This window comes from Larus michahellis, chromosome 1 (assembly GCF_964199755.1).
Source record: "Larus michahellis chromosome 1, bLarMic1.1, whole genome shotgun sequence".
In the NCBI taxonomy this organism is placed as follows: domain Eukaryota; kingdom Metazoa; phylum Chordata; class Aves; order Charadriiformes; family Laridae; genus Larus; species Larus michahellis.
Window position 1 is genome coordinate 131,453,086 of NC_133896.1, and position 21,201 is coordinate 131,474,286.

Here is a 21,201-nt window from a genome sequence, read left to right on the forward strand (position 1 = left end):
CAGAAGTACTGGCTTTATTTACATTGACGTTAACTGTACTATTGGGGTCAAAGTGTATTTCTTCTTCCCATCTTATCTCACAGAATATGCATTTTCACCTCTCAAAACCCACTTTTCCCCAGTAGTATGAACAGCAAGAACTTCAAAAAAAAGCGATTGAGCCATTTTGGAATGGGAAGACAAGTAGGGATAGGATTAAACTTCAAAAAAAAAAAAAAAAAAAAACAAAACAGGTCAGTTTGTAGTCAGATGAGTTGAGAATTGTAGGTTCTGTGCTGTGTTCTTCATAGCTCTTGAAGTGCTCTTACTCAGTCTTGAGCAGTCATTTATCATTTTTTCCCACTTACTTGTGTACTTCTGTTATTCCTTGAGTGATTATGACAGGTTAGTTTAGTTTGGATGTGGGGTTTTTTGTTTGTTTGTTTGTTTGTTTTCTTAATTGGAGAAGGGAGGAGGAACTAGAACTTTCAGGGAGTCCATATTCGTGTCTTTTCAGCTTAAAGATGAAAACAACTGAAGGCTAACAGAACAAGGCTGTCCAGATGGTCTCTCCCATGGTTTCTGCAACATCTGTAGATAATCTGATAGTGTTATTTAATAAAACCATCCACAAAAAGGTTGTGATTTTTTCTCAGTTGCTGCCACACTGCTGTTGTCATAAATCATTCCTGGAATTAGCTGTCTGAATACTGAAATCATGTTATCTGTTTGTTTCTGGGAGAGGAGACAGTGGAGAAAAATACTTCTGAATTGCGAAAAATGTGAGAAAACCTTTTCACAGTGAAGTCAGAAACAAGTTTAATAAACAAGCTAGTACTGCAGAACTGATTTCAGGAATCCCATGTAGCCCTTCCTTCAGAATTTTCCTTTTCCATCATCCAGGGACACTTGAACTCTAGTCAAGAAATACACTACTAAGAAGAGAAACTGATATAATACCAAGAAGGATTTTCTTTATGCAGGCATCCAGTAAAGCATTACAAGGCTGCTATTCTGCTGACTAGATAAGAGCAACTAGTCCCTAATTGTCTTAATGTTTTAATAGCTATGGTTTTCTTTTCATATATTGCACTGCACATTTGAAATTTGCAATATATAATGTTTATCTGATACACACATAATATACCAGTTGGCATCCCAGTCACATCTGACTGCTGTTGTTGCATGTTTACAACTATTCCAGCTTCCAGGGAACTTCTGAAGTAGGTGGTATAGATATGATATCCTCAAACTCAGCTTGGCTGTAGCATTTTCACTTCTCTTTAGGGTCTTGCATGCTCCTCCATGCTTGTCAGTGTCACATATACCTACACTTAATCAGTTAGGCTAAGGCGTGCATTGGCCAAAATATGCAGGACATTTTCTGCTGCCCGTTTAAATAGGGGCCACTAAAATGTTGATTTCTCAGTTTTTAAAGTATGTATTGCTTACAAGTTATCTTGCCTTGCCCTTGATTTATTTCACTACTTCTCCAACGTTAGCCACAAGTAAAATTGCATTTATTTGGGGTTTCTCATAACAAGTTCTCATATTTATTCATGTTACCACTTCAATATTCATTCGCATCCTGAAATGCTCTTGACACTTCACATATGGTTCATTGGCATACACTCAAGGAGGACTCTCCATTCTGAACCTTTACAGATTCTGCTGAAGCAATTGTATCTCTGTTTTCTCCTTCCTTCACCTTCTTTTCCAGATGACAGATGTTCTGTTTGCTCACTAGTTTCCCAGAGATTGTTTGAAACAATTTTTTTTTCTCCTTTTTTTTTCTTTTTTAAAATACCTTCAAGGTAGAAAGCACATAGTGAGACAGCATACAAAGGAACAAAGGTAGAAATATACTAATTACGCCTTTTCACTAAGGAAATAATAAAGTGGAGAGCAAGAGAAGAGATTAGAATAAAATGTGTAACGGTTCACCTCAGAACAGATTACTTCCTCAAAACAGATTACCATGTCGCAGTCACAGAAGCTGTTGCTAGGAGTTATATGCACTAGTATCTCTCCTGAATGTATTTAACAACTTGATCATGAAGTGAAGGGAGGATAGGAGATTAGAGCTTACTGTGCCCCAAGCAGAATGGCATCCCAGTGTGTGGTCTAATAGACTCAGCATGGCTGTAATTCAAGATCTGCTGGAGATAAAATTTACATTTGGAAAATGTATTTTTCCAGACTATCTTGGTGACAACACACCAGAAATGCGAACAGAGGCTTACTTTCATGCAAAACCATGAGCAGATGTTTCCAACTGAAAAAGTGTTAAATGCCTTAGAGTATGGGCTCGAGATCTTCTGACTGTCCAGTGTGAACAGTTCTCTTCCCTCATATAATTTTGTTTGAAGTTTTTCTTCTTAAATTACAAACCAGTTATGTTTAACTTGCTGGAGGAGGGAGTGCATACAGTGAATAACCATTTGATCAAAACTTGCATTTTTAAAAATTATTGCCATGACATCTTTTAGACAGGTTTTCCTTGTGATCAGCCTAAAGAAAAAGATCAGCACAATAATCTATTTGCTGCATTCTTAGTGTAATTATCCCTTGAAAGTTAGAAATCCTTCCTCTATTGCATTTACAAGAAATTCTTCTAACGTGTTTTTTTAGCATTTTAAAGTAGGAATAATTGCAGTTATATATAAAATCGAATCACTTGGGTTTTAGCTCTTTCAAGATTTATTTGTATTTTTAAATGAGATACTTTTAAGTGGAGGTAGCCTTTTTGCATCTGCTACAGTTAACTTTTTTGAAGACCTCATTTATCATTTTGATACAGTGTGTGAGTCATGCATATAAAAGCCAATATTGACTAGGTAACTGGTTTTCATTTAGATACAGAAACAACACATCCACTGAGGAAAGCCAAGATGTGTAGCCAGAGTCAGCAAAAAACCTGCCCTTTGAATTTAAAACTGATGTGTCAAATGGATTTGTACAGATTAATTTCTGTCACTGAATTTTTTGCATGGTAGGTATTCTATATGTAACCAACCTGTAATAGTTAATAAAGTTCCCTAGTCTCTCATAATAATTTTGAAAGTTTCCTTGAATTTTTTTCATTTTTAATTACTCCGACTTGCATACTCTTTGAATGTAGTCTACTAAATATAAAAATTATGCATTATATCTGTAAACAATAGTCTGGCCTAAATTAGGGAAAAACAGGAATTTTCATTGAAAGTACTATTATATACAATAAACGTTGTAGCTTTTGTAAGCAACTTTACACCTGAAGTTCGCCTAAGGTTAGGATTTTATCTGCATAGAAATTAAGCTACATTCCTTAAAATTTCTGCTACTTTTTTTTTAGAAATCAAAACAAAACCAAGAACGGCTTAGTTTTGAGTTACATCCAAATAAGTCTATCTTTGGCATTTTGTTGGGGTTTTTTCCCATTTTGCTTTTCTCACATTTCATGGGAAACCAGTTGTCCGCGAGGTTCTAGAGGGGAAGAGTATGAGCCACAAGCAGTAATGTGCACCATTTTGTTGTGTCATTTTTGGAAGAGATTAACCTCAGGTGATCATTACTGTGCTCTGATGTCAGAAATATCCCATTTCGGTATATACCTTCCTTTTATTCCCATCTGTAGAGGCAGAATTCCCGTACTTCTGTAGATACCAGTGAAAGCTCTACGGTGCTTCTCTTTGTTAGATACAGTGGAATTTCTTCTATCCTGACAGCATTCATATTTCCCTTTGCATCCCCTGGTCTTTATTTCTGTATGAGCAATGTAGAGTTTAAAGAATGAAATCCTGTCTTTTACTAAATAAATATATCAGAGCTGGAGAACAATCTTCTCCTTAGATCTCAGACAGAATTAGCAAATCCTTCTTTATTTTATTCATATGCTAATAAAACAAGGAATGAAATATCTGCCATTACAATTTCTTCCCAAAATACTTTGAAAGTAAGTTCTTACTCTGAATCCCTTTATAACTTCTAGACTGAGATCTCAATTTCACAATTTAATCCCAACTGTAATGTATTGTTTCATTTTGGGAATACTTACTAGTAAAAGATGAAATGCTTCTAATTCTGTTTCATCTTACACCTAATACCTCAGAAGAATACTATGTTTCCCAGTGGCTTTTGACTGCACTTGAAGAGCTATTACCTTCTTTTGTTGTGTGGTATCACCCGTCCAGTATGTGTAATACTCTCTCCATTGTCTATTCGGAGCTGTCTGTTCAGATTTTTATTGCCCTTTTTCATTTATCTTATATTATTTTTATGATCGATATTACAATGAAATAAAAGTAATGAATTTTCATAAGAACTTACAAAATCTTTAGTTACTGGAGTTCAGTCTCTATTTTTTTTTCATAGTTACCTTTCATAATTATTGACTACAAAACATCTTACATACTAAATAAATTCTCTTAATCAGTCTGATCAAAATTTATAATAGATTTAATTAACAAGGCTGAATGTTAATTCATACATTTTGTGTTGTCCACTTCATTTGCTATTTTAATTAATTGGCGTCGATGTTGTGGTTTTGTTCACTGATTATGCTGGCTTTTGGAATTTGCTAATACTGACTTATGTTTCACAACTCTTGCAACCACAGAATCAGCAAAGCATATATTGTGCATGTAACTTTGCAGTTAAACAGGTTGTGGTTGGAGCCAAACTTCTTAAGACAATAGATGTACAACAATTTTTTACTTTGTGTGTGTGTGTCCATCCAGTTCCAGTAGGCAAAATCTTCCTGATACTGTAGTAACTGATAATCTGGACTCAGCTGGAATCAATACTGTCCAGCTTTCCAAGAATATCTGCAGAGGGGGTTTATGAAATTTTATAGTATCAATATTTGTTCAGTTGTTGAGCATCGTTGCCATAGTTTCCATACTGAATGAAATGTACCTATAACAGGGATTGGTAGCAGAGAAATGTAGAGGCTAAAAACTTTTCTAGGCTAAATATTTATAAAAGTAAAATGGAAAATGTACAATATTTTGAAACATTGCCCCATTTGCTTTCTCAAATATTGGCCCACTTGCTGATATCTCAAATAATCTTAGCAAAATTACTTTGTTTGGGTGCCTGCTAATGTACCATTTTGTACACTGTTCCTGACTCTAGGTATCAGTCAGCATAATTCTCTTGATCTTTCTTTATTTTCAGGACTCTTCAGTAGGACTTAGGTGGTAGGGTGTATTTTAGTTTTCTTTCTTTCCTTCTTTCCCCTTGCCCCTAACTGCATTTGCGGGTTTTGCATAACTGAACTGCAGCTTTCAGCAATGTTTATCAGTGTTGTGAGAAAATGAAATATTGCCTTTTATTTGTTATTTCAGCAAATTTATGAGCCATGCTTACTCCTACTCATTGACAAAAATATTAATATACAATACATATGATAAAATGCTTATGCTAGATATAGCTTATGTTGCAAAGGTTGCGGTGTTATTGAATAAATGTTTGACATTGTAAGGAAACTGAAGAAAAATAAGGCTCACCTTTCCTGTTCAGCATAGGTGTTATGTCTGATTTTTCAGATTTCAAAACCAGAGATAGTGTCAAGTTCACTCAACCAGGACAGTGCTTGCGTATCAGTCCAAGACTCCTTCACAGTCATGCAGCAAATGAGAACAGACATTCAGACAGATTTAAGGTATTCTCTGCCACTGAATTTTTAATACCAGATACACTCGAATCCTACAACACTTTAATCCCACAAATCCTCACCTATCTTTGTAATTTTAAAAGGCAAACACAAATGTGTTAACCTTCGGAAGAGATTTTCTTCATGCTGTTGTTGTGACCTCATTCAACACAGCCTACAAAGGACAGCTGTGGTCAGCATTTTTAAGGTATTCTGTAGGTCTTAACCATGACATTTAAAACTTTTACTTTCTTAAGGAAAAGTCTATTGAAAAATTAATGTCATCTTCTTCTGGGAGTTTCATACTAGTTTTAGCTGAATGGGTGTTCACATCTACAGAAAGGAAGAAAAAGAACAGTGCCACTGTCTGTGTATAGGTCACCACTGGGCTGTCCTCCGGGTTTCCACTCTCACTTCAGTTATCTGTATGTATTTTGTGCCTTTTGCTATCAGTTCGTTTTGTAAAATGTGAATTTTATGCTGCAAAACAATAGACTGTGATTACTGAACAGCCTTCCAAAAATTTTGACTTTTGCTCAGTCCTGTTCCAAATAGTATTTTGATTGCTTGTCTATATCACTGGCAAGAAATGGAGCCATTCAGTTTTTTGGTTTTTTTTGTTTTGTTTTTTTTTTTTTAAATTTGTGTAAGATTGCAGGCTGAATGAGTTATTTACCTCTCTACTAAGAGGACTTTAATTCACCCTTAGTACCAGTGGGGAATGGAGTACACAGAATTGCACGATACAGCCTTCCTATTTAGATTTTAACTGTGTTCTCCCCAAAAGACTTTAGATACATAGATTCTTCCTCTTGGTTGGAAAGTGTGCTAAGGAATTCATTTTAGAAAAAGGACAGTAGTTGTCTGTTCTTTAACTTTGTTAAAGGATTGTCAGTTTAAGTTTCCAGATTTCAGTATTTACAGTTATGCAGTATTTCATAAATTATTCCGTTTTTGTCTGTCTCCAAGTCCACCACTATTGCTTGAGATTACTTGTAAAGATTAATTTTGAATTCAACATGCAATCTACTAACAGAGTACAAAAATGGGGAAGAAAATAATTACAAATTTAAAAAACAAGCAAGAAAAGGTCAATAATTGTGGAGCAGACACTGCAACTACAGTCTCTCTTTGAGAGACTGCACAGTTTTTATTGCTTCAAGGTTTTACTGGCAGCAGTGAGTGTCAGCAAAGTAAACCATTACCACTTCTTCTGCTCCTTCTATTATCATTACCATTAGTATAGTCTTAATCTAAACATGGATAGCAGAACAATATCATTTTGGGACTAGGTGCTAGCTGATGGAAAAGCTTTTATACATTTAAGAAAAAGAGCTTATATTCTTTGCCTGATAATCTTCATACAATCATAGAATACAGACTGCCAAGAGAGGTGGTGGAGTCTCCTTCTCTGGAGACATTCAAAACCCACCTGGACATATTCCTGTGAAACCTGCTCTAGGTGAACCTGCTCTGGCAGGGGTGTTGGACTAGACGATCTCCAGAGGTCCCTTCCAACCCCTGCCATTCTGTGAATGGTTTGGGTTGGAAGGAACCTTAAAGATCATCTAGTTCCAACCCCCCTGCCCTGGGCAGGGACACCTCCCACTAGACCAGGCTGCTCAAAGCCCCATCCAGCCTGGCCTTGAACACTTCCATGGATGGGGCATCCACAGCTTCTTTGGGCAACCTGTTCCAATGCCTCACCACCCTCACAGGAAATAATTTCTACCTAATAGCTAATCTAAATCTCCCCTCGTTCAGTTTAAAGCCATTACCCCTTGTCCTATCACTAAACTCCCTGATAAAGAGTCCCTCCCCATCTTTCCTGTAGGCCCCCTTTAGGTACTGGAAGGCTGCAATAAGGTCTCCCCAGAGCCTTCTCCAGGCTGAACAACCCCAGCTCTCTCAGCCTGTCTTCATAGCAGAGGTGCTCCAGCCCCCTGATTATCTTCATGGCTCTCCTCTGGACCCGTTCCAACAGTTCTATGTCCTTCTTGTGCTGAGGACTCCAGAACTGGACGCAGTTCTCCAGGTGGGGTCTCACCAGAGCAGAGTAGAGGGGCAGAATCACCTTCCTGGATCTGCTGGCCCTGCTTCTTTTGTTGTAGCCCAGGATACAATTGGCTTTCTGGGCTGCAAATGCATGTTGCCGGCTCATGTTGAGCTTCTCGTCCACCAGGTCCATCCAAGTCCTTCTCCTCAGAGCTGCTCTCAATCCATTCTCTTCCCAGTCTGTATCTGTGCCTCAGGTCCTTTTCTTCAGGGCTGCTCTCAAGCCAATCATTGCCCAGCCTATATCGGTGCTTGGGATTACCCCGACCCAGGTGCAGGACCTTGCATTTGGCCTTGTTGAACTTCATGAGGTTCGCATGAGCCCACCTCTCAAGCCTGTCCATGTCCCTCTGGATGGCATCCCTTCCCTCCAGCGTGTCAACCGCGCCACACAGCTTGGTGTCGTCAGCAAACATGCTGAGGGTGCACTCAATCCCACTGTTCATGTCTCTGACAAAGATGTTAAACAGCACTGGTCCCAGTACTGACCCCTGAGGAACGCCACTCGTCACTGGTTTCCACTCGGACATTGAGCCATTGACCACAACCCTTTGGGTGTGGACGTCTTGCCATTTCCTTACCCACCGAGTGGCCCATCCATCAAATCCATGTCTTTCCAATTTAGAGACCAGGATGTCATGCAAGACAGTGTCAAACGCTTTGCATAAGTCCAGGTAAATCTTGCTTGTTCCTTCATGTTCAAATAATAAAAAAAATATATCTTGTCTCATGCTTTCACAATCAGGAAATTAAGATGTCACCAGTGATAGCAAATCTAAGATAGGCCTCATGATTCTGTCATAGCTTAATGTTGCAAAAATAGACTTGTTAGTAAATGACCAAAAATATGCATTTGGAGTAAAAATTGCCAAGCTTACAATTTTTCCCCCTGTTTCTTCTTTCTTTTCTTAGTTTTGGGCGTAATCTTTTGAAGATCTCTTTCCCCGTGGTTGGCCAACTCTAATGCATCCATCTTGGAATTAAAACTTACTTGTTTTTCTGGCTATTTAAGGCCAAGCAGTTACATTCTTACTGCTACAGTCTCATATGCTTTCATACAATTTTTCATACCATTTCAGTTGCAGACCTAGGTTCATCCAAATCAAAATGTTACCAAAGTACGTGACTTAGGTTTTATGGAAACTCATAGTGCTTTGGTGAGCCTTATCAGACAGATCATCACAGGCATTTGAATGTGTTTTGAAAAGTTCACCCTTGTAAAATAAACAAACATGTTAGTTAAAAATAAACATGTAAGTTGTCTTTGGACATTTTTAAATACTTCTACTTTGCCCTCATCTTTGATATTGCAGTTGACGTTAGCGCCACAGTGGGAGTTGCCGTACAAACATTAAATCCCTCCTGTAATGAGTTTACATTGTAGAAACTAATCTTTTACATATCTGTTAGATTCTGTCTTACCTTAACAAACCGAGAGCTTCTGCATCTAGCTTGTCTGTTGTGCATCTTTTACATCCTTTCTAAACAGACGCATTTGAAGATAGCAGTGGGATCGTTTTCAGAAATTCTAATAAATGTTACTGTTGTGTTAATATCATTAATGAGCCTTAAAATGAAAAATGTCTTTGATAGAAAAAACCCAACAGCCTTCATTTATCAAGGAAAAAAAGCTACATAATCTGAGAAAATTCAAATCAACTTTGAGAATCTCCTTCAGTGTTATGGAAGAATGGGCAATTTTTTTTTAGTACTGTTTTTAAAATCTCATGTGGGAAAGCAGCAAGTAATATTAAAATACTGGGATTATTATTACTACTGTCATCACGGAAGCCAACAGTATTAGGTTATGTATAAGATTTAAAAGTTACAGTTTTCTGTATTTTCTGTTTTGTGATCATCTGAAAATCCTACCTACTTCTTTTGAGGACAAAGGATTTCTTGTATTTTTAGGGCTCAAGTCTTATCTTGCTTCTCAGCACTGTATAAGGGAAAGTATGTTTCAGAATTTGTGTCTCAATATAAAGAAGCCACGTCAGCAAAATATGTACAGTAATATAACCTGTCCGGCAATGTGGCAGGCATTTAAGCTTTCTTCTTTCAGAGTTACTTTGCTACTAGTTTGATAAAAAGAGTGGATGGAATCAGCACAAATAGTGTCAGAACTGTTATTTGGTCAAAGCTTTGAGAAACCAAAATATTAATAAATAGGAATGGCTGTATTATAAATAGACATGTATTTGAAATTTGGAAGTAACATTTGCATGAATGCTTGTAATTTGCACTCTCTGTGTGGCTGTATATACTTAACGTAACACTGAATAACAAAATGCTAGATTTTGCTCTTGTTGGTAGACCTGTACAGTACTTTTTAGTATGGCGCTTACTTAGGTGTTTTGTGTCATCCTCACTTTCACTTATCTCTCAAAAATGCTTCTTTCCACCAGCACTGAGAATGTTGGCAGGGAATTGTTTGTTGACAGAACATATGGGTGCAAGAACAAACCACTTGTGAACTGCAAGGCTTATAAAAATTGGCTGTTGGATCACTTTTTGAAGAGTTTGACTTTTTTTTTTTTTTTAATTTATTTACTTTTTTTGGCACTGCAGCCTACAGAAAATAATTGGTTTCAGAACATTTCAGGTTTATTGTAGTCACCCATCCTCAATAAACAGTCAAACTTGTTAGGTTCATCAGAAAATGAAGAATATTCGCTAATAAAAATCAAGCTGTTTTAAACTTTTATCGGGCAAATTCCTTCCCTCGTTAAGCCTGTAATAACCTTTTAAAGGCAGCAACACTTAAACAGGGGTGGATTGGTGTTTATTTCAGGGTTTTAAAGTTCTGTAGCGAAACCAGATTCTTCTTGCTCTTTTGGGACTTGTAGCTGTGTCTCTAGATGAACAGGATGTTATCATACATTAAAATTCATGGTCGAATTCCAGCTCTTACCGTGTCTCCTTAGTATCAGACAGGTTTTTAGCCTGTGTATTGTAAGAAGTGTTTTGGTTTATTTCTTTTTTGTCTCTCAATTTGACTGGAGACCTCCTCTGGAGAAACTAATCTCTCGAAATGGTCAGAGTGTGGATATTTTTTCAGAGGGAGCATGTAAAGTCAGGGCCCTGCTCTGTATCCTACAAAGGAGTTTTGTTTCTTTCACTGTAGAAGATGCCACATGTCTTAGTAAGTAGGCCTGCGGATCACAAGATGTATCAAAAACTAGTTCTGTGAATGATATGCTTCACATAACATATTTCAGTTTGAGTACCAGAAAGTCACTTGTTTATGTTGAAAAATATTAATCTGACAGCGTAAAGTTTTCTACAGTACAAGATTCCTCTCAAGAGCTGGAAAATTCACGCTGGAAACTTTTCCAATACTTTCTCTTAACTATATCACAGTATCTTGTTAAAGAGCCGTAATGGTTTTCAGAGCTCTCCAAAGTCTTTCAGATTCTTGATTGACAAACATGTTAATAATGTAATTTGTGCTAATTTTGTTATGCTTCCCATTTTAAACTCTCTTTTGACTTGTAGTCTAATTTGTTTTTATTCTTTTTTATTCTTTTCAATCCTATCCTGGAAGGTCATTGTCAAGAAAATGGATGAAAATATTCAGAAGTATTGCTTCTGAGCTCAATTTGAAGATACTGTGTTTTTGAAAAAAAAAAAAAAAAAAAAATCCTGGATAATTCTTTTTTTTTTTTTATTTTTACTTCTTCTCTCAAAACCAGTATCTGAATAATGGCATAGTCTACATATGTTGACTTAATTTTCATAAATATCTTCCATATTTTCTCAGAGTTGGAGGTTAGTTTTTAGAAGGTTTAGGTTGGCTTAACAGATATTTTGCCCCCAGAAATGAAAGCAGGCATATTTCCAAGGATTAAGGAACTTCCTTGCAAGCAAGTGCTTAAACTGAAATTTATTCACAGCCTAACTACTAGGACTTCAAACATCTATCAGTCTGAACAGGTGGTAAAGACAATATATTAGGCTATGATTCAAAAAGAAAAAAATATGAAGGCAAAGGCATAGGACAGGATAACAGATGTCATTCCTGCTCTGATAATTCAAGCGCCTGCAAAAAGGAATTTTGAGAGACAGATTGATATTCCAGGCTTTGCAACAATGGTTCTTTAGCTATTTGTTCTGATTAAGTAATTAAATCTTTTCTTATTTGCCAGTGGATTCTGACAGCTGCATATGTACTTTTTATTTGTCAGATAGAATGGGTAAACAATTTTTGGTATGTACGTTGTTTGCAAGGTACTTGCTTCATTTATTGTGTGATATTTGTGTAGATAAATGATAAGGTATTTGCCTATTTGATTACCAGAACATTTTGAAAAGAAAAATAATGAACAATAAATGGAAAAATCATAGCTGGCACTAATATGTGTTCTTTCAGTGTGTACTGTTTGCTTGTGTAATGCAATGGATATTCTTCTAAACATCAATTACTAGTGGATGCTGACTATAACAAAACGGTATTAAATTATTAATGAGAAAACAAGAAGATGTTCATAGCAAAATACTTCCTGGACTGAATTCTATCACAGAAACGAAGCCTGTGGAGACTGAGGGCTGTAGTGTGACTTGATGTGGAAAAGTCATGTTGTTTGTTTGGGGTTTTTTGTTGGTTTGGGTTGTTTGTTTTTTTTTAAATAAGCATATTCTGTATGCTGTGGCCACCGAGACAATAAATCTTACAATGGCGGGGATGCTGGAGGGAATGTTCCATTTTTCCAGCCAATTATAAGTAGAACTTAACCTTCATCTTTCTTTAATAATGTATCAAGAAAAGGTATGGCGATATGTCAGAAAGCAAAACCAAAAATATTGATAGGATGGCTTTTCTTGATTTCCAAATACATGTGAACCTTTTAACATAAGGTGCCTTGCTCATGTATTCTGCATTCTAGGAAGAGAGAATGAGAGTATTGAATCTGCCAGAATATATTAATTGATTTTTTTTTCTTTTTCCTTTTTTTTTTTTTTTTTTCCTTTTCTCTGAACTGAAATCTTACCTAAGCCAGGATTGATCTAGGACAGTAAAAACTCCGAGCTCTTGGCTTCTGGCCAGTGCTCATGTTAAAACACTTAAGCGAATTAATGATAAATTTCTTGTACAACAGGCTTTTTACATCTTGATGCACTAGTCTGAGTGTGGGAGGTAAACATCAATGCCAAATAACAAAGTAACTACTTCAAAGAGCTGCCACACGCCTTACATTTTTACAAATTGTTATTGACTTGAAATGTTGAGTCAGATAAACCACTTTTCCTGCCGATGTATATTGTGGCTGTGTGCAAAACCTGAAATCATCTTTGTGTTCACACATTTTCTTGTACTTGCTGCTAACATCCACAGAGATTTTACAGGGCTTTTTTTTTTTTTAAAGAGTTGTTCTATTATATATTTTAATGTCTGTAAATATCATGTTCCTTAGGTGTTGCACAGACTTCATGAAAATATACGACTAAGAATATAAAAGCTATGTAGCTATATTACAGATTGGCTTCAGTAGTTGTTTCATATGAACCCGGTCACTAGCAAAACCTGTAAATCTTCTTTTTCCTACATCATTGTCGCTTCCAGTGATTAAATTATGTGAAGAGAGTGTACAAGGCACAACTTTTAAAATGAGCATGCCCTTATTTTTTTTAACTGCAGTGTTTATACAGCACAAGAAACTACACCTTTTCCTATGTCTAGTCCTGCTTAATGAGGACCACAGTGTCAAATTGTATAGGATGTGCATTTTGACTAAAGAAATACGGATGGAAAGTTCATGTTGAATGAAGTAACAGTTACCTTTATAAACTTTGGCTCCTTCTCATTGATATGCAAGTTTAGTCTGTAATTTTCAAACTGATTGTAAGGCTCTAATTAGTCTCTAGAGAACTCACGTGGACAATAGATTGCTCATTAGTCTATCAGCTTTCCATGAAGCTGATTGGCTGTTTCTCATGCCTAATGTGGAAACCAAAATGATGAATGTTAATTTGCCTTCCAGACGTTGCAACTGCCTGTCCAGATAAGAAGTCCATCTTAATGTATGTGACTTCCCTCTTCCAAGTTCTGCCCCAGCAAGTCACCATGGAAGCCATCAGGGAGGTGGAGATGTTGCCACGACACTCAAGGGTCACTAGAGAAGAGCACATACAAGTACATCATCAACACCATTATTCACAAGAAGTGAGTTGTTTCACTTTTCTGTTTTCATTTTGCTGCTCTAAAGTGTTTCTTTCCCTCACCTACCCTGTAAATTTGATGTTAGGTGGCCAATGGAAGGCAAAAAAAACATGGGCATAATGGACAAAGTCTGTTCACCGCAGGCAAGTCAAATGTACTTGTCTGCAAGTACATTTCACATTGAACTGGGGTGTTTTAAAAGTAACTATTCAGCAAGTAAGTGCTTTGCACTTCTCTTTTACAGCACTGGGTGTTTTGATTGTGGAAGGGTACCACAAGGAAGAACACAGAAACTGGGGGAGGTTTTACATTTAAACACGGACATGTAGAAACTTTTTTAGAGAATAGCAGTTGACATTTCTCCATATTCGTGATACATTTTTAATTTTTTAGCATTTTATTTACAATGACTTGTATTTTAAGATCATCTGTTCTCAGCTAGCAATGGGCCTCTGAAAAAGCTCATGTAATATGTGGGATTAATTTATGCTTGCTATGTCAGTTATGCTTTTGACTGAAATCATCAGTCTCTGAGTTAAGTGTTTAGTGGATTTTAGGACTAGTGTACTTGTCTGAATTTAATTTGTGACTTGCTTTTGGGATGCTCAGTCTCTTTAGAGTACTGAGCAGATGAGTATTGGCTCTGTTTATTCAGGATTTACTACAAGATTACTTGTTTTTTGAGCCTTTGCCTGTAAATTATAAAGAACCTTCAATTTACATTGGTATTCTGCCGGTATTGAGTTCTGACAGTTTGTTGCTTTTGGAAAGGGTATCAGATTAAGTGAGAGCTTTCCTTAATGCCATCCCAATTTCAACTGCTGAATACCAATACAGTCCTTGAAAAATGTAACTGGTAATGACCTTCCTACCGCTTTTTCTTCACTTACTCTTTCAATCATTATTTTACTTCTGTAATCCCTGCCCTTATCCATGTGTCTGTTCTTTCCACCTCTAATTTCTTCTTCATAGATCATGGTCACTGTACCCCAGGGACCTTCACCTTCTCCTAAACCACGGTTCAAAAGTTACGCATATAAACAAGCTGTGTATGTCACATCCCCTGACCAAAAAAGGAGGCAGGTTCCTCCACAGGTCTGTTAATATTGTTGTTTGTTTTAAAAACTGTTTTATTAAGCTTGTGCTTGGAGTGAAAGAGTTTGTGCATTTTGCTTGTACCTGATCTTGATGACCTGCTTTTTCCAGGTTTTTCTTAGCATCTGTCTTTTTATTGTGTATTTCAGCATGGTTGGCAATAGGTGCTGTGCTAATTTTTAGGGATGAACAGCATCATGATATTTGAAGTCATGGCAGTCAGGTGATATCCCCAGTGACTGGAAAAAGGGAAACATTGCACCCATTTTTAAAAAGGATAGAAAGGAGAGGGAACTAATGACCTGTCAGCCTCGCCTCTGTGCCTGGGAAGATCATGGAACAGATCCTCCTAGAAGCTATGCCAAGGCACATGGAGGACAGGGAGGTGATTTGAGACAGCCAGCATGGCTTCACCAAGGGCAAGTCCTGCCTGACAAACCTCAGTGTGGTGTCCCTCACGGGTCTGTATTGGGACCAGTACTGTTTAATATCTTCATCAAAGATATAGACAGTAGGATCAAGTGCACCCTCAGCGAGATAATGTGAAGGTGAGTGGTGCTGTTGACACACTGGAGGGACGGGATGCCATCTAGAGGAATCTGGACAGGCTCGAGAAGTGGGCCTGTGTGAACCTCATAAGGTTCAACAAGGCAAAGTTGAACCTTGTGCTGTTGCAACCCCCAGTATCAATAGAGGCTGGGGGATGAAGGGATTGAGAGCAGCCTTGCCAAGAAGGACTTGGGGGTACTGGTGGATGAAAATCTGGACAACAGACAACAATGTGTGCTAACAGCCCGGAAAGCCAGCCGTATCCTAGACTGCATCAAATGAAGTATGGCCAGCAGGTCTGACCCTTTACTCCGCTCTGGTAAGACCCCATATGGAGTACTGCATCCTCTCTGGAGGACTCAGCACAGGAAAGACGTGGACCTGTTGGAGCGCGTCCAGAGGAAGGCCACAAAAATGATCACAGGGCTGGAGCTCTCTCCTATGGGGACAGGCTGAGAGAGTTGGGGTTGTTCAGCCTGGAGAAGCGAAAGCTGTGGGGAGACCTTATTGTGGCCTTCCAGTACTTTCCTGGGGCCTACAGGAAAGATGGAGACAAACTTTTAGCCTGTTGAGATAGGACAATGGTGAAATGGTTTTAAACTGAAAGAGGGAAGATTTAGACTAGAGATAAAGAATTAATTTTTTACAATGGGGGTGGTGAAACACTGGCACAGGTTGCCCAGAGAGGTGGTAGATGCCTCATCCCTGGAAACATTCAAGGCCAGGTTGGACGGGGCTCTGAGCAACCTGATCTAGTTGAAGATGTCCCTGCTCATTGCAGGGGAGTTGGGTTAGATGACCTTTAAAGGTCCCTTGCAACCCAAACTATTCTATGATTCAAACAATACTGTTTTAGAATTATAAACTGCTTGCTTTGTTATGTCATTTTTGAAAACAGTACTTATATTGCCTTAAAAGATTATTAGAACAAACCAAACATAAACTGCATTTGGCATCTAATTATTATATTTCTGTCTCAGCTTTGACTATAGAAAAAGAAGAACCATTAGTTTCCTGTTGTTTTTCCTAACCCTCATATCTATTAAAGAAAGTAGTAAGTGATGATATTTTTCAGGAGGTTACTGTAGTTGGGCAGAAGAGAAGGGAAACATGAAATTCAAGATTCTTTACCTGACCTGGATTATTAGATGATAACAGCTGGTCATATTATCACAAATGGCACCATGCCAACATTCAGGTTAGGGTTTTGTGTTTGGGTTTTTTTTGACTTTCAAATAGCTGCAATAGTTTAATAAAACTTTTTTCAAGCAATCCTTATAATGAGCATTTCAGTGGTCAGATTTTTATAACTTTTGACAAGCGTGAGAGCCAAAGGTCATAATTTGTAATGCAACATACTTTCCTGTCATTACTTCGGGGGAGAGAGTTCTGCATGTATTTGGCACTAGAGTATGACTTCTTTTGTGGAGACTTAATTCTGTCTAACCTCTAAAAATTTATTGCAAAATTACACTTTAATTCAACACCGTGTTTCTGAATGTACTCTTCAAGGGACGGGTATTTTATTGAATAATGACTTCCTTTAAATACTCCAGGAGAGAAATCCTGTGCACATAAGCATGAGCTTGCTACATTATGCTAACATCAAATGTATTGCAGTGGTGATTAATACAGCTTTTAAACAAGGTGTTTAAAACTGGTATAATTGTTTTGATTTACTTAGATACTCTACTGATATTTGAGAAGAATTAATCATAAAATAGCTTTTTTTTTTCTTGAGCTACTTTTATTGTGATTGATTGTGGGTTTTGTCAACACTCCTACTATCAAGCATAACGTACAAGCTGATGTAATTGAAGTCAATTTTACAAAACGTAGTTATTAAAATGTAGTAAAAAGATATCATTTGATAATTAATTCCTCACTTTTCATTCCGGTTTTCAGATCTTGTGTTCCTGAATTTGGAAGTTTTGTCTATTATACTTATGCAATAACTACTACTAGAACATTATAATTGTGCCAGTTTGTCAGAAGGGCCTAACCGGAATTGGCCCCTATTGTGCTAGAGCCACAGCAAATATTAACAAATGAAAAGCATTCACTTAAAAATCCTAAGTGAAAAACACCAGACACAGTCTCATTATAATCAAGATAAACTTGAATTGCAAATAGTACCAATTAATATGCCGGTTCAATATATGCAATTCTTAATCAGTGGTAATGATTTTTTTGCCTCTAGCCATGTATTTCTTGAAGAACAACTGTCATCTAACTATTAAAACAAATTTGTAATCCTGGTAAGATAGTGCTTGATAATTTTTTCTCTAGATATCTGAAGTTGGTATACCTTTATAACCCCATCTATTTTAACTAAACCAAATAAATATTATTTCCTTTTCAATCTAAATAGCCTTCCAATTTTGTGCCAGCTGTATTATGATTTTTGGATACTAGTGTTGGTATTGCAACTGCCTGTAGGATTTTCAGTGAAATTTGCTTCTGTAGGGGACTGCATTAAAGAAATCAAGATGAAGTCAACTTCTTTTTTTCTTGGATTTTAGTAAAGTTTAGGAAATTGTCTTAAAAAATTCAGTAGATTTAGTTTACTGTGGTCTGCCAGTTTCAATGGTATCTTAGGTACTATCGTTAAGAAGCAAGATCTTCGCCAAATGTGTTGGTCTTCTGTTGAAAAGTAGGAGTCATTTTTGTTTCCAGATCTCTACAAATTTTCATCTTACAGGACTTGAATATTATAACTTCTCCAAGATAATCAAAGAAGATTCGTAGCAACTATCAACAATAAGCCTTTCACCTGCTTCTCTCTAGAGGTTCTAGCTGCTAAGATTGGTCTTAAATGTCATAATGTTTGATTGAGTGATATTTTTTAAATTCTGCGTTCGGAAGAATGGTCCAATAGATTTTGTAGTCCAAGCATGAGCCAACTGGAACTCAGAAGAAAAATAAATGAGATAAGACCTCTTTCTAAAGATTTTAATTGTTATCCTGCAAATTTGGCCATATATGCTATACTTTTACTGCCTATGTCAGTTGTTGGAAAATTTATAAATTTTTTATAAAATTATAAAAATGACATGAGCAATGATTCTCTGAGCTCCGTATCAGCAAGAAGGAATATTTCCTCTTACACCACCATCTGTCAAAGTCCTCCTCCTCCTATCTTCTACCCTTGTCTATTCTTCTGTGTCATATTTTACTTCACTTTCCCCATCTTCACACTTTCTAATACTTTCACAACCTCTGTGTCTTTAAATTCATCCTCCTTTTATGAATTCTTATTCTGTTTGTCTCTCAGTAGTATACTTACAATGTCTAGTATTTTAGTTGCACACATTTCAGCCAGACAAGTCTTGCTTTGCTTAACTGACATATCTCAGATTCAAAGAAAATCATTGTTCTGCCAACCAGTTCACTCGCTGACTTCTTGTTGTTTGGTCTGTGCTTGACCACTTCCAGTTGAAGCACTTAAGCCTTTTTAAATGCTTTTGCTGACACGAATAGCAGTCCTTCTGCTAATGCCCAGGAAAAGTTTTCCTCCTTTACCTTGTTTACTTAGAAAGTGTTCATGAATTCATGCAGATCTTAGGACAGGAATCCACTTCTCAAACTTCAATCCTTAAATTCCCTGTATTAACATTAAGAAGGGCCCAAGAGAAAATATTTATGTTGACAGGTTTCAGATGGCAGTCACTTCTCAGCAATTACAGAAGGCTTCCCTGACTTTGCAGCTCTGTATTTTGTCTTGTATGTAGTCTCTGTAATAACACAGTCTGTCTAGCTTCACTTAGAAAAACGGGATTCTCTAGTTAATTTTCCGAGACATTTCAAAATCCTGGTTTAAAAATACCCTATCACTTGTGGTTTATATTTATGAAAGCCTTTGTTTTTGTTACATTTCTTCGTCTCATTTAACACCTGACCAAGAAGAATGATTGGTTTGCTTTCTAATTTTTTCCAAAAATGTTTTAGCAGATCAGTTTCTAATATTGATCCCAGGCAAAATTCCTATCTCACTGCCTTCGTTTTTACTTACTACCTGCTACCCCTGAACTCCACAGAACATAAAATATACTGTCTTAAAAAGGATCAAGTAAAAAAATAAATAAAATTGTAAAACACTGAAGTATCTAGAAAAGAAACTTTTTTTATATATTGGAAAAACAGTGCTGAAAATTTAAGCATTGAAAAAACTGGGATGAACAAAATCTATGTATGTTTTGAGACTGGATTTTTTGTAAATAAGCTTTTGGCAAGCCTGTCTAAAAGGCCAGATATGAGTCTGGCTGTCTTAAATTATCTATTACGCAAAATGAAGCCTATTGCATATATATCATTGTAGATTTTTGTTCTTTTGACAGGAGTTGCATTTTCATTATTCTATGTTATGTTATATGAAATACAGAATTTGTGTGCAGGTTTGCTCTTAGCATTTAAGCTGACAAGCTTCAATAGATGTGAATTAAAATAATTTGGGATGCAGTAGTGGCTAATGGGGACAATATTCTCCAGCACTTCATGATTTGATTTGGGACTTCACCTCAGGCCTCAACCCAGTTATTAGTTCATGGGAAATTCCGAACCCTCCAGTCGTTACTCCTGTTTTATGGAAATAACATATTTTTGTCATATTCTCTGTTTTCTGATATGGATTCTACCCAGTTACTGTACTAGACTTTCTCCATCAGTTCATAACTATAGTAATTAACTTGGAAGGTCACTAGAAACTCATTATAAAATTAATCTGAATTTACTCACACACACCACACGATTCTTCTGGCCACCTTGCCCTTGAGATTTCTGGTTTTCTAGACCCTTAATTTTCCACACTCTTGGTCTTCTGCCAGCAAGTTCACTTTAAAGTGCTGTGAGACCTCTGTTCTGGGACCCTTTGGGGTTCATCTATGCCACAGCATAACAGAATTGCCATATTGCTTTCCTTTGAAGTAAAACAGACCTTTCTTTTACTTAAAGGCAGTGATTCAAATATGGTCCTGTTTACCTTGTGGTAAAGTGCCCTTTGGAGGGACATCAGAAGAGAACTCTTTTAGATTAAAGTACAACCACATAGAATTTAAGTTTCAACATCCTGGTAATATTTCTAAGGTAAGACACTCGGCACAGAAAATATCCAATTGTCAGCACTGATTGTTCATATTGGGTTTATGGGATAATTTAAAGTAGAAGTCAGGAAACTTCAGCAAATACTTGCCAAATTATCTGCACATTCAATCACAAGATCTTGATGGATATAATTTGGGCAGCAAGTACAACTGTAGTCCCAGCTGTTAGCCTAGGTGTTCTCTTTTAAACAGAAACTTTCTCCATTCAGAAAGCTAGAAACTGTTTCTGTAGAGCTAAGTAAGATCCCTAAGATTCAGACTAACCATAATAAAATAGCAAAATCCATCACCAGGGGTCAGAATAAGGAGATGCAGAGATGGAAAAGTGAAGCTAAAAGCAAGTCTTTTGGATTTCTTAGGGAGCTCTCCTGAAAGCCATGTCCTTAAGGAACAGTTTGCAAAATGATAAAGCAAACGGTTTCAAGCGTGTTTATAAATTTTATATTTTCAATAATGGTCTGGCAAATTGATGGGTTCTTCTCCAAGCCTGAAGGGTTGTCAAGATGACAGTTGAGATTCCTGTCGGTGCTTTGTGTATAGACTGCAGCAGCAGCAGCTCTAACTTATTTTTGTGATTTCTTTGGTTTGAATGTTTATTGTAAATTCTTTTCAAGTGTTTTTGCTGTCAAAAA

General features: G+C 36.9%; 1 protein-coding gene across 6 annotated transcripts in view; it reads left to right on the top strand.

The window, feature by feature from the left end:
* The window catches only part of DMD (dystrophin), a 1,292,219-nt gene that overhangs the window by 447,855 nt on the left and 823,163 nt on the right, over nucleotides 1-21,201 (top strand). For 3 of the 6 annotated variants that reach the window (XM_074604126.1, XM_074604121.1, XM_074604134.1), the window contains exons 8-9: nucleotides 13,648-13,829; nucleotides 14,799-14,921. In XM_074604126.1, the coding sequence (XP_074460227.1) occupies nucleotides 13,648-13,829; nucleotides 14,799-14,921 (305 nt within the window). The remainder of the gene's footprint in view (nucleotides 1-13,647; nucleotides 13,830-14,798; nucleotides 14,922-21,201) is intronic. The other 3 variants (XM_074604145.1, XM_074604154.1, XM_074604161.1) reach the window with 1 other exon arrangement.